The following is a 14,005-nucleotide window of genomic DNA, read 5'->3' on the forward strand; positions in this document are numbered from 1 at the left end:
AGGTACAGAAACAGAACATTCCCAGAATCTCAAAAACCATTTTCATGACTCTTGCAGGCATTACCTGCTTCCTCTCTTAAGGTGACCACAATCCTGACTTCAAATACTAGGGTATGATTTTCAATCTTTTTAATTTATATAAATAGAATAATTCTCTAAGTTTGCTTCTGCTTCTGATTGTTTTGCTTATTGGTTCATCCACAATATTCCATTTGTTTATATGATATATATAAGTATACCACTGGATAAATGTGTTTATCCAGTCTGTGGTTGATAAGCATTTTGATTGTGTATATTTTTGGCAACTATAGATACAGTTGGCATGACCATTCTCATGCATGCTTCTGAGTAAATGTAACCTTTATGTTACATTTGTAATTTGTGACGATATTGTCAGTTCATATTTATAAATTCAATACATAATATGAAAGAATTTTCTTGAAAGAGTATCCAGTTTCAGCACTGACCAGGAGAGCTTGAGAGTTCTATTTAGAGACAGGGTCTCACTTAGTTGCTTAGTCCCTCACTTTTTCTGAGGCTGACTTTGAACTCATGATCCTCCTGCCTCAGTCTCCCAGGCTGCTGGGATTACAGGTGTGTACCACTGTGCCCAGCAGCTTGAGAGTTTTGTTCCCTCAAATTACTTCTGACATGTGACAAGATAAAATATTGTTTTTCTTAAAAAAAGGTTTTTTTGTCCTTCTGTTAGATATTTCAGTGGTATTTCAATTGGAATTGTCATGACTGATGAGACAATTCTTGTATTTATTGTCTATTTGAATACCCTCACTTATGTGGGGCCTGTTTGTCTCCTGAACATTTTTCTATTGAATTATATTTTTCTGTATTTATAGAAATATTAAATGTATTCTGGATACAACCCCTTTTATGTGTATATATTTAGCTCTGTAAGTTGAGTTGTTCATTGCTTTTTGGATTCTTTTGAATAAACAACTCTGATTTTAATTTAATGCCAATTATGAATTATTGCTTTTTGAGTGTGCTGTGTTTAAAAAATCATATAGATATCTTTTTTACATTGTGTTTTAGGAATTCAGAATTCCAAAAAGAAGTCAAAAGAGAGTGGCACTGTGTTCACACACACACACATATATGAAGACACATTAAGAAACATAAGAAATCAAAAATTGAATTTGGGAATTCAACTTTAACTGTCATTTATTCAAGGTCATTTGACCTTGACTCGCTCCTCATCTAACAAATGTCCTTGAAATTTAGCCATTTCAAACAACTGTATTTTTGTTTATTAGAGATAAACTGGGTCTCTGATAGGGAAGGCTTCAATCCCCCAGTTTACCAAAAACACCAAACTGAAACTATGCACTCAAGTTCATGTGAAGGAAATGAGAATAGAACCCAAAGCTAGGGAATAGTAGACCACAAATTTTTGATCAGTACTGGACTGTATGCTACATTCAGCAGACAATAGATTTGTTGAAAATTTATTTGAAGAAATTATTAAAAATAATTCTTGATAAATCTATATTGTGAGACAGAAAGACAGGAAAGTTTTAAACTCAAGTATCAATGCAGCTTTTAAATACTGATAGAAGTTAATTTTCTTCTTGGCTATGTTTTTCTTTTTAATGGAAAAAGTAAAAGGTGAATCTGCTGTCTTTATGGAAGTCTGATATGGTACTTTTTAATCGTATTTAGCTTTATGCTACAACTAGATAAAAGCCCGAATGCCGTAAAAATCTTTTTATTTTTATATGAGAATTTCGACGTCATTTCTTAAATATGCTTTTTGTGTCATATATATCTGTAAGATACAATTAATATAATATAATAATAACTAAGCCATTGTCTTAATTATTATTGTGGTATAATGAGATACAATGTCTAATTAATCTTCACTGTTACTCCTTCCTAAACAATCCTCCCTTCATATACAAAAAGGAGGAAATAATAGACCCAATTTGCATAATGCTTTAATGTAGTCATGCTGAGCAACATGATTCACAGATAATCAACTTTGTTAAAGATAATGGTGTAACGATTTATAACGGGAGTTTTGTCACATTGCTCAGGGTGGGGAATGAGAAGGAAAACAGATGTTTTCAAGGCATTTAGGGTTTAAGGAACCAAAGGGAAAAAAGGGATAATAACAAAGTAGTTCTGAAAAACCATTTTGTGTGGAAAATCCACTTCAGATGAATTGTAACCCAGAGGTTGAATATGGAATGTCTGTAAGGAACTTTGGACCTGTGGTCAACCTACTGTAATGTCTTCATTTTCAATGCCATCCGAAGTAGTTCTGAGAACCCTGGTGCCAGGTGGAAGGCAGTTTGAGAACCACTGAGTTACTGAACAAAGAGAGCGTCATTGTAGGAAGACGTCTGATGTAGCTACAATTCTGCTTAGGGAAAATAATTTTCTAAAAGGATCACAGAGAAATAGAGGAAACAAGTGTATGGGGTTAAAATAGTTGAAACAGCCTGGTCTCTTTAGCTTAAATGCTACATGATCCTCAACAAGTCTATTATGCCCTCTGAATCCAGTTTCTTAAAGTATAATTCAACATTTAAAATCTACTTCAGGCAGTGTTATAAGAAAAAGTGAGTAAATATAAGTTCAAAATTATATTTTAAAGAAAAATATAAGTCAATAGCATCTTAAGTATTGGGGAACTATTTGCTCCACATCATCTATTAGACCAGGGATCTGCAAGCTTTTTCTCTAAAGGACCACATAGTTAACGCTTTAGATAGTCAAGATCATATCATATTTGTTAGTTACAGCTGTTCAACTCATGGTGCAGCACAAAAACAGACAAAGAGAGTATGGGAACAGGTGGGAATAGCTATTTATCAATAAACCATTGTTGACATAAGCAGGCAGTATTTGTGCCAGTGATTCATAATTCTCAAAACTCCATATAGTGGAGAGCTTGCCTAGCATGCACATGGCCTTGGAGTTTAACCCCAACACTGCAAGAAAAGGACAGGGATGGAAGGGAAAAGGAGGCAAGGAAAAAGAAAAAAGGAAGGAAAGGGGAGGAAACAAAGAAATGAGTCATTAAAACAAAAAGACATGTGGTACAAATATATATATGGCATTAAGCTCTTACAAAAAAGTTTACTAAGCTTTAGAATTTTAGTTATATCAACTGGATGATATTTTGACTGCACAGAATAAGTAGCGTTTAATAAGCGCCATGGTGGCCTGGCCAAAACCAGAGGGGTGGGCAGCAAGGGGGCTCCAGGGGGACCGGCTTGAACCTGCGCTGCTTGGGGTGTGGGCGGGGCATAGCGGAGGGGGAGGGGGAGGGTGGGGCAGTGAGGTCACAGGGCAGTGAGGTCACAAAGCCTGTGACCTCCACACACCTCCAGCATTCTGTTCCTAGTCATTGGCTTGGTCGCAGGTGCAGGTTTGGTCTCCCACCCAAAGTCGAGTGTCCGAAGCCTGTTTTCGTGGCTGGGCAGGATGTTATTACAAAAGTAGTTTTGGTGTGATGGAGGGGCCAAGGGCTGCCCCTCAGTCTTACTGGGATCTGGGTCTGGAAAAAATATTCAGGATTGTGCCAGCATTGCCTGAAGATGGAAGACCAGGCCCTAATCCTGATACCTTTCATCTGGAGCTGGTAACGTGCAACTATTGGATTTTTTACTGTTCTCTTGTTTTTGTGGAGAAGTGTTCAGTCTGTTAGAAGCAGGCTTTATGTGAAGAGAGAAAGAAAGCTTGCTCTAAAACTTTCTGAACTAATTGAAGAAAAATGTAACCTACTTGATAAAGTTAGCCTTCTTCAAAAACAGCATGAAGGCTTACAGTTGTCTTTCAAGGATGCCAATCCTGAGAAGGCATCAAGAGAAGTGCAACATTTGGAGATAATACATGAAATGCTGAATAGGTCCAAATCTAAACTTGAGGATAAAACACTCTTTATAGAAACAGAGCTAAAAGAAGAGAAATCTAAACGTTCTGAACAGGATGAATTGATGGGAGATATATCAAAAAGGATAAAGTCCCTAGAAGAGGAATCAAAATCCCTCATATCACAAGTAGCTGAAGCTAAAACAACCTTAAGACTATTTCAAATGAATGAAGAAGACCTTAAGGTAGCAATAAAAGAGGCTTTGAATGAAAATTCCCAACTGCAGGAAAGTCAGAAACACCTTTTACAAGAAGCTGAAGTATGGAAGGAAAAAGTGAGTCACCTTAAAAAACAGAAAATAACATCTGAAGACTCTAAAGTACAGGCAGAACAAGTTCTAAGTGATAAAGAAAATCACATTAAGTCTCTGACCAAACGCTTGTTAAAAATGAAAGATCAGTCTCCTGTGCTTGGAGACGACCTAACAGATGATGGTAACTTGGAGCTGGAGATGAAGAGTGAATCAGAAATTGGTGCTCACTTAGATAATCAGCCAAAAGAAGCCTTGAAGGAACTAGTTTATGCAGCTGAGTTAAATGCCTCTTTAGAAACCTTAGAAGGAGAAAGACGTCAAATTTACACTTCATTATCTGAAGTAGATAAAACAAAAGAAGATCTGATAGAACGTATTAAAAATCTTCAGACTGAACAAGAATCTTTGCAGTCAGAAAATACACAGCTTGAAAATGAGAATCAGAAGCTTCAGCAGAAATTTAAAGTAAAGATGGAACAACATCAAGAAAATGCAGTGAAACTCCACAGGAAATTAGGAGTAGAGGAAAAGTGCCGGTTAGAGGAAGAAGGGAGGTTTTCCGAAGTTGATCGAAAGATCAACCGTACAGCTAAAGAGTTGGAGACCTATAGAAATGGAGCCAAAGATCTTGACGAAGAATTGGATACCATCGTTCATTATTATGAGAGGCGAAGTATTTCCTATGAGAAGAAAGCACGTGATAATGTGTTGGCAGCTTGGAGGGCTGAAAAAAACCTCAAGTATTTCAAGATAGTAAATGCTCACAAGAGACAAAAATTAACTGAAATGGAGTTTCAATTTATACTTTTAAAAGATCCGCATGCACTTGATGTTTGGAACACAGCATTTGCCAGAGGGCAGTCCCCATATGGTCCCTCACCATTGAGTGGACCTTCATCTGAAATGAGAGCTTTTCCTTTGGAAAAGAAGGGTCCACCAAGATTGTCACCTTTACATCCAGGGAAGGAGGAAGAGGCTCAGGAGGCCCAGAGGATCCTCTGGACCATCAGATTAGCAATGAGAGAAGAGAATCAAGCTCTGATTCAGTAACTGATCCTCACAGAGCACGTGCTGACACTGGGCCCCTGTCATCGCCACGAGAACCGGAACGTAGGATGATGATCCCTCCACCAGGCCGACCATATTGGCAATATGGATATTATTCTAATTATGGAAGACCATCTGAACCAGGAGAACTGCCTCCAATCCAATGCAAAAATGTCTTTTTATTGAGGCGTTTTCCTCATTATCCTCCGCCAAGAGCTGAATTTTTTCTCCTTATCCCCACATTCTGAGAGGAGAAGCGAGTTCCCTTCAGGGTTGATTCCACCTTCAAATGAGCCTGCTGTTGAACATCCAGAACCAAAACGAGAAACCTAACACTATATTTGATCTCTCTTCAAAATATGACATCTCTTATTTTTAGTTTAAGTAACTGCTTTTAGTTATTATATTTTTGCTCCAACCGAAGCTTAATTAGAATGCTGAAGATAATATTGTATAAATAAATATGATTTCAATATGAAAAAAAAAAAAACAAAAAAAAAACAAACTCCATACTAGATCCTTTCAAACACAAAGTGTAGACCACAGAACACCAGCAGGAGCATTAAAGGTAAATAACTTGTGGGGCCCAATGTAAGATAAAAATGCAGGACTCCACTGCTTGTTCATAAGTTACTACTAATAAAATGCTGACAGCAGAACATTAATTCAAGTGTGGAATTTGTACACGACATTATAGATCACACATCCCTGAATCCAGCTCTGACCAGGAGTTCATTAATAATGCAGAACCTCAGACCCCAACCTTGACTTTCTGAATCACAATCTGAGTTTCAATAAGTTTTCTTATATGCACATGTTTGAAAAGCACCAATAAGACCACACAATTTTTTTAAAAATGTATTTCTAATTAGGAATTCTCTAAGGCCTAGTCATCTATCTATGAGACATCTACTTTGAAATTCTTGCAAAACTATATACAAAAATAATTCAAAAAGTAACACAGTCAACACATATTCTATATTCCTAACTAATCTTTCAATTAAATTATTTGCAATGTATCCTTAGTCTTATCTTCCATTCTCATTTCATCTAATTACTCACTGAGTGCTGATCATTTCTCTCAGGATATTTTATCAGTCTGTCTTTCCAGAGAGTGGGGAGCTTATGCATGTTGATACTGGAACTGGAACTCTTGGGTGTGTGTGCTGACCCAAGTGGCTCCACCACTTGCCAGCTGTTTGGTGTTGAACAGGTTACTTAATGAATCCATCTGTTTTAGTTCCTTCTTCTGTTAGAAAGGATAATAACTCATAGCATTATTATGAGGATTAAATGAGTTTTTATATGTAAACACTTAATTAGTGTCTGACACATGGTGAATACAAGTAATAGATAATATTATTATTTATTGTTATTATTTCCATCACCTTTATAAATCTTCTGACCCTCATAATCAGTTGTCTGAGTTCTTGAAACATTAACTGCTCCCAATGCCACAAGGGAATTAGGATTTGCAGCATACTTTGGGGAGCAGAATGAGCCATTCTGCTATAGTATTGAAATAACTCAAGGGAGTGTGTGTGTGTGTGTGTGTGTGTGTGTGTGTGTGTGTGTGTGACAATATAATGGGAGTCAGATAATGATTCTGTTAATGGAGACCCACCCTGACTTCAGGGAATTCAAAAGAACAGGTAAGCCGTTGCCTCAAAAATCCAGCAGAAGAAGTAATGGTTAAGTAAACAAGGAATTTAATTATTATAGCTATTCTGGGAGGCAGGGGGACTAACATCCTCAGTACTGTCTTAGTGGCTAACAGGAACCCCAGATTCTATAAAGAAGGTGGTAAGAAGTATGTCTAGTTAAGAAATCTTGATCAAACTGATCGGTTTGATCATTATCTCAGGATTGACCATATGGAACCTTCTGGGCCCAGAAAGTGCTGCCTTGGAGCAGGAATGGGTGCAGTAGTCTGGACTTACCACAAGTATTTATTCATCAGACTTGTTCCTGGAATCCAAGGTAACTGGGTAACTGCAGGAAAGAATGACTCAGATAGAAGAACAAGCCACAAAGGCAAGATGGAGTTAGTTTCTTCAGGTTTAGAGATGAATAACGAGATTTCTATGCTCTGGAAAAAGATGTTATCAAAACTGGCAATTTGGCAATGCCCTTGTAGATCTTGAAAATATATTAGTAATTCTTGTTTTGGTACTTTTGTCCTTAAAAGGAGAGGATTACCAGTTTTGAATGAATATTCTTTAAATGATGAAGGTCTATGTGCAGAACTGGGCAGGAATCTGACTCAAGTTTAAAGTAGATAGGAGACAGATACAAAATGAAGGCAAAGATGCCAAACTTCTACCTGCTTTTCATTACCCATTGAGTGTCTGTAGGCCCAAGTAGTTAGTTCTTTTAGAAAAAAAACAGTTTCTAAGTTCCTAATAGAGTTTCAAGGATGATGTCATATATACATCATGTCCACGAAAACAAGTATAATAAACTCAGTTAAGTTCAAACAGATCTTGATATTCAAGATGAGTAAGGTATAAACCAGAGATCAGCAAACTATGGCCATTAATCCAAATTAAGGTTTATTTGAATATAGCCATACTTATTCTTTTACTTATTGTCAGGGGCCACTTTTGCACTAGTCTAAAATATTTAGTATTTGGATTTCACAGAAGAAAAATCCTGGTCCCTATGTATAACATCATGCAAGGCAACATTAGCAGACTTTTCAAGGAAGAATCTTGATCACTGAAAAAAAATCTGATAATAAAGGACCAAGAAAAGAATAATAAAATTGGAAGGAATTCCAAGTGATTGGCTGAGGATCAGGCTCCTACTTGTGAGTTGGCTCTGGACCCGATAGGCCAGAATATTTAGGGGTTTTGCTTTTCATCTTCATTGCTAAAACATGTGGGGACTCGATCCTCTTCAATAAGGAATTAAAACTACCTTAAAATACTCTTGCAGGGTAAATACTATTATTAGACTGAGTGGATTCTGTTAACTCTGGCAAGGCTTAGCATTGGCAGAAGGCTTGGTGATTATTCCTATGGCCAGGGTACTTCAATTTTACTCGTAAAACATCCAGCTGTGAAAACTTGTCTTAACACCATTGATGTTATAATTTAAGAACTCTTCGACATGGCATATACATCCTTTGCAAAGTCATATAAACTCAGCATTCAAGAGAAGCATAGCATAGTCGACTTTAGATATGAAAATAGTGTTTTTCCAGATGTTTCTCCTATAACCTAAAAATCCTTCTCTTGTCCTTCTTCATACAGCAGACTACTATTCATCCTACAAAAAATGCCAGCTCAAATACCATCTGTTCTGGAAATCTCTTCAATGGTCTTGCAGGCACAATTAGTTATTCCTTTTACTGAGAGTAGAGAAGATCATGTTATAACCCAGGGAGCTGGTGGACACATGAAGCAGAAATCCAACATAGCTGCAGGATATCATCTAGAAGTGGATGTCTTCTACACATAACAAGCCAAACTAACAGAGACTCCTCCTAGTCTTGGTAGGAGTACAAAGCAGACACTCACCACTCCTGGGCCTCATCCCAAGAGTAATAGCACATAGGATAAGCTCATCCAGTAGCTATTCATCTCAGACTGGAGTTTTTCAGAAATGTGTTAACCCAACACACCATCTGGCACCTTTTGCAGCGATGTTATAAGTAGATAGTGCCCTTTAAAAATATTATGAAGGAAAACCACTGTGCGAAACAGACATTTTGCAAGAAAGAGGTAAGGAAAAGTAATTTGTGGGAGTGTTCATATCACAACTAATCATGTAGAATGGGTTCAAATCTTTCACTGTGTGTGTGTGTGTGTTTGTATGTGTGTGTGCGTGTATGATACTAGGGATGGAACAAAGGGCCTCATGCTTGCTAGGCGAACATTCCACCACTGAGCTATATACCCAGTCCTTTTTCCCTTTTTTAAAACTTTGAGACAGGATCTGTCTAAGTTGCCAAGACTGGCCTTGAAGTTGTGATCCTCTTGCCTCAGCCTGCCATATGTCTGGGGTAACAAGCATGTGCCACCATACCTGGGGATGTTCAAAACTTTTTCTTCCTTGATCACGGTTTCCAAGATTTGAATTTATTCTCCCCCAAATGCAAAAATTGCTAATGTGAATTCAGAAAGGGAAATGTTAACTGACGGTGATTAGGGCCATGAGGTCACCTTCCTAGTAAATGGGTTATGACAATGAACAGCTAGCCCTTTCACCTCCTACCAGTGAGGATGCACCACTATCATTTCTCAGTATTTCCCCTTTCCCTCCATTTCTTCCTCCCCCTGGTTAATTTTCTCTACTCTACTGGTCTCCCTTCAATTTTCATGATACTCCCTTTTCTTCTTTAATTCATTCATTCATTCATTCATTTCTACCTATCATCCATCTATCTATCTATCTATCTATCTATCTATCTATCTATCTATCTAGTCTATCATCTACCTATCTTTCTCTTTTTTCCCTCTCAGCTTCCATATATGAGAGAAAATATATAGCCCTTGACTTTCTGGCTTATTTTGCTTGACAAAATGTTCTCAAGTTCATCCAGTATACTGCAACTGACATAATTTAATTCTTCTTGATGAAAGAATAAAACTCCATTGTGCCTAAATACCACATTTTATTTATCCATTTATTCAATGATAGTTCCAGAGTTTGGCTATTGTGAATTGTGCTGCTATAAACATGAGCAGGCATGAGCACTGTATTATGATGACTTTAATTGTTTAGGATAAATATTCAAAAACTTCTTAGGAAATAAAAAATTCTAAGTTAATAAGAAAAGTAAAAGAATCTAACTATCTGAAATTTGAAAACATTTTTCTGAATTTTTCAATGAGGAAATCAAAATACAATGATACATGATTTTTTAAAATTTATTTATTTTATTTTTTTTTGTGGTGCTGGAGATCGAACCCAGGACTTTGTGCTTGCAAGGCAAGCACTCCACCTGCTGAGCTATCTCCCCAGTCCCTGATACATGATTTGAAAAGAAAAAAACAAACAAAAAAAACCCTAGAAATTATATGTGAACATGTTTTAAATTTGTCTGCAACTGCAAGTTACAAAGTCATAGCCTTGAATATTTATAAAAGTGTTTGCATATTCACACACAATATACATAGGAGAATGAGTGAATAAATGAAAGAATGAAATATCCAACTGAAAACACCAGAAGAACTTTCAAATAAGTTTAAGAAAGTAGTGTAAAGGGTAGCGATATGATGATTTTTATTTTCCTTTTCAGTGCCTTTTCTTAGAAGTAGAAAAATATTTAAGTGAGCACCTATTGTGTGAACATGAAATTAAATAGGTGTACTAATTTTAGTTAGGAAAAATACAGCAATAATTGTATCTTAAGTATGATCAAGGTCAGAAAAGCATGTGGTTGTTCCTTTATTAATTAATTTATTTACTTATTCATTTATTTATTGGTATTGGGAGTTGAAACCAGGGGTGTTTTTCCAGAGAGCTACATCCCCAGGCCTTTTTATTTTGTATTTTGGACAGGGTCTTGCTAAATTGCAGAGTCTCACTAAGATGCTGAAGCTGGTTTCAAACTTGCAATTCTCTTGCCTATGCCTCCTGAGTCACTGGAATTACAGATGTGTGCCACCATGCCCAGTCTTAATTTCTTTAACCCATGTTTTCTGCACACATAACATAGAGATCATAGTCTTCCTACTTCTACGATCATATTACATGAGTTAATGTAAGCCTAACCCAGCAACTCATTTATAACAAGCTCAATTAGACACTTCTGCCATTACTCTTATAGTATAGGGTAAGGATTAACTATTTAGCAATAGCAGAAAAGACATAAAGCAATGGACATTTGACTGAGCTTAAATAGAATTTTACAGTATAGCAAACAGCATGGGCTAAGCTATGATATGGTGACAAATAATTCTCCCAACTTTCTGGCTCTAGAAAATAAACCTTTATTCCTTTTTATCTGGCATTTCTAATGTAGACCAGCCATCAGGGGGTGGAGAGAAAGCATGCAGGTGATGGTCTGTGGCCAATGATCAGGGATCCAAACCAGTAAAGGCTTGCTCTTGACCTATGCTTGGCCAGTGCAGCAATAGGCAGGAAATGCATCAAATCATTTGTATTTTTAAAACAACTTTTTGGACACAAGCGACACATTTCACTTTCATTCACATTTCAACGGCCAAATAAAACTACAAGGCAAACTAACTTCAAACTGATGGCAAGCAATCTACTCTGGGTGTGAATTTCAAAGAGCTTAGAATATCTGGTAAAAGCAGTAATGATCACCAAAGATGGGTTGGCAAGGAAAGTCTGTAGATTTGTTTCATCACTTCGGTTAATTTAGACAATGAAGATAGTGTTATGCCCCGAGACTTTCTTCTATCTCTGGATAAAACCATTTTGAGGGTATATTATCTCTAGCAACCTGGAAACATAGTTACCCCAAATCATCCTACTGCTAAAATGCTGAAAAATATTCAATATAATTTTTAAAAGACTTTAAAATGCATGTCTCAGCTGGCAATAAAGTAAGAGTAATCCTCAGAGGCAGAAAGCAAATAGAAAGCATAAATCTACGGTAATAAGTGAAATAAAGTCCATGGCTTCCCTGGGAAAACTTGTAGATCCCTTAATATAGAGTGTTGATTTTAATAACACATGTGTGCCTGGGGCCCACACAAAGTGAAAGATCAGATCAGGGACCACAAATAAAGCTGGGACAAGGGGCAGCAATCTCAGTGAAAGAGTGAACCTAGAAAAATAAATAAGACAGAGAAGTTATCATTTGCAATGATAGAATGTTCAAAAGCTTGCAGCATGTCTTAGCTTTGGATTTCGGAATTCTTATCCACAAGCTGGTACTTACATGATTTTGTGACCCAATTTCACATGGCTTATGTGGCCTAAAAACCCCAAGAAGGAAAACACTGTGTAAAAATTTTCCCATGGGGTAATCATGTACTGTTAGTGCTCTGCAAAGAGAGGCATGTACTTTCCAAGGGAACAAAACTTCAGTCCTGGTCACAGATTTCCCACAAATACAGGTGTTGATTTTGTTTGCTAGTTTGTTTGTTTTCCTCCAAATATGAATTCACAATCACAACAATCAAAGCAAGTAAAGAAGTGAGGTTATATAAATGATAGTTGTTCTAATACATAGACAAATCACATTTAAAAGATTTTAGATATTAAAATTATCATTGACAGTGAAAATGTGTTCCTTTAAAGATTTAAAAATAAAATATGGAGTAGAGGCTATACAAATTGATGATTGCAGATGAAAAAAGCTACCAAATATAAATTTTATATTTTATAAAATATAATTTTATAAATAATATAATCTTTAAATATTTAAGGGTATATATGTATGTATGTATATATACATGTATATACATAAGTATATATATAACATACAATATATCTAAAAAATTTACCATTTCAACCAATTTAATGCATATAATTTAGTGACAATAACTACATTTACAATATTGTTCCAGATATCTTGTTCATCATCACAAAAATAAGCCACATAACAATTAATCGGTAAAGTATTTCTTTTATTCCTTATTTCTTCTCTTTCTTTCTTAAAAGAATTTGAGAAGATGAAAACAATTCTTCTTTAGATGTGTAGCAGAATTCAGTAGTTATCATCTGGTCCTAGATTTTCCTTTGTTGAAAGATATTTCAATTGGGTTCGGATATTACTGTCTTTAGATGTTATAGATCTATTGTGATTTTTAAAAACTTCTACCTCAGATGGTTTTGTGGGTTTGTGTATTTCTAAGAAAGTATCTTTTAGTTTGTCCAGTTTGTTGCATGAAACTATTCACAGTACTCTCTTATCACTCATATTTGTTAAGGTTTGTGATCATGTGTTTTCATTTTTGATTAAGTAATCTTAATCTTCTCTCTTTTTTCTTAGTTCATCTGGATATTTACTAATTTTAATAATATTTTTATAGAACTTATTTTCATCGATCTTTGTTATTTTTTATTCTGTAATTTCATTTACTATTAATAATCTTCATTCTTTCTTTCTGCTAGCTTTGCATTTAGTTTGTTTCTTTTTAGCTTCCTTAAAGTTATTTCCGAATTTTTCATGTGCTTTATTCTTGATCTATTGTTGGTTTAATATCATATTGTTTAATTTTAACAAACTTTTGAATTTCCCTATTTACACTCAGGTACTGCAATCTAATTTTATTCCTTGAAATTTTCATTAGAGAAGATATTTTACAAGATTTTAATATTAACTTTATTGAGACATTATGGAGTCTAACATATGATCTATTCTGGAAAATGTTCGAAGTACATTGGAAAAAATGTCTATTCTTTTATTGTTCTGTATATGTGTGTTGCGTTCAACAGGTCCATAGTGTTCAATTCTCTGTTTCCATATTGATCTTACATCTGATTGTTTCGTCTGCTACCTAAAATATGGAATTGAAATATTCCATAATTATTGTGCTGCTGTCCATTTCTCCCTTCAGTTATATCACTATTTGCTTCATATATTTGAGAGGTTTCATTTTAGGTACAAATATACTTATAATTGTTATACGTTCCTGGTGAATTAACCCTTTGACTGTATATCTTTATCTCTTTAGACTTAAAGTCAACAACAGTGGCAACAGTCAAATAACAATTAAAAAGAGAAATAGTTCAATAGCCATTTCTCTTAGAATGATGTACAAATGAACAGTCAGCATCTGAATAGTTGTTCAACAACATTAATTACTGGAGATCTGACAATCAAAACCATAATGAGATATTACTTTGTACCTGTTAAAACATTTACTATAAAAACAAACAAAAAT

The 14,005-nt window shown here is 35.6% G+C and overlaps 1 protein-coding gene across 1 annotated transcript; it reads left to right on the forward strand.

Annotated features, from left to right (window-relative positions):
- Nucleotides 1-3,611: 3,611 nt before the first annotated feature.
- On the forward strand, nucleotides 3,612-5,443 carry LOC306642637 (melanoma inhibitory activity protein 2-like; the record flags this gene model as incomplete). Its single annotated transcript, XM_079108394.1, is given in 2 exon segments — nucleotides 3,612-5,109; nucleotides 5,112-5,443. Coding segments are annotated over 2 exon segments (1,830 nt in total), but the record flags the coding sequence as incomplete, so codon positions are not given.
- Nucleotides 5,444-14,005: the final 8,562 nt, after the last annotated feature.

The sequence above is a fragment of the Sciurus vulgaris genome (assembly GCF_902686455.1).
Source record: "Sciurus vulgaris genome assembly, chromosome: 13".
Taxonomy (NCBI): domain Eukaryota; kingdom Metazoa; phylum Chordata; class Mammalia; order Rodentia; family Sciuridae; genus Sciurus; species Sciurus vulgaris.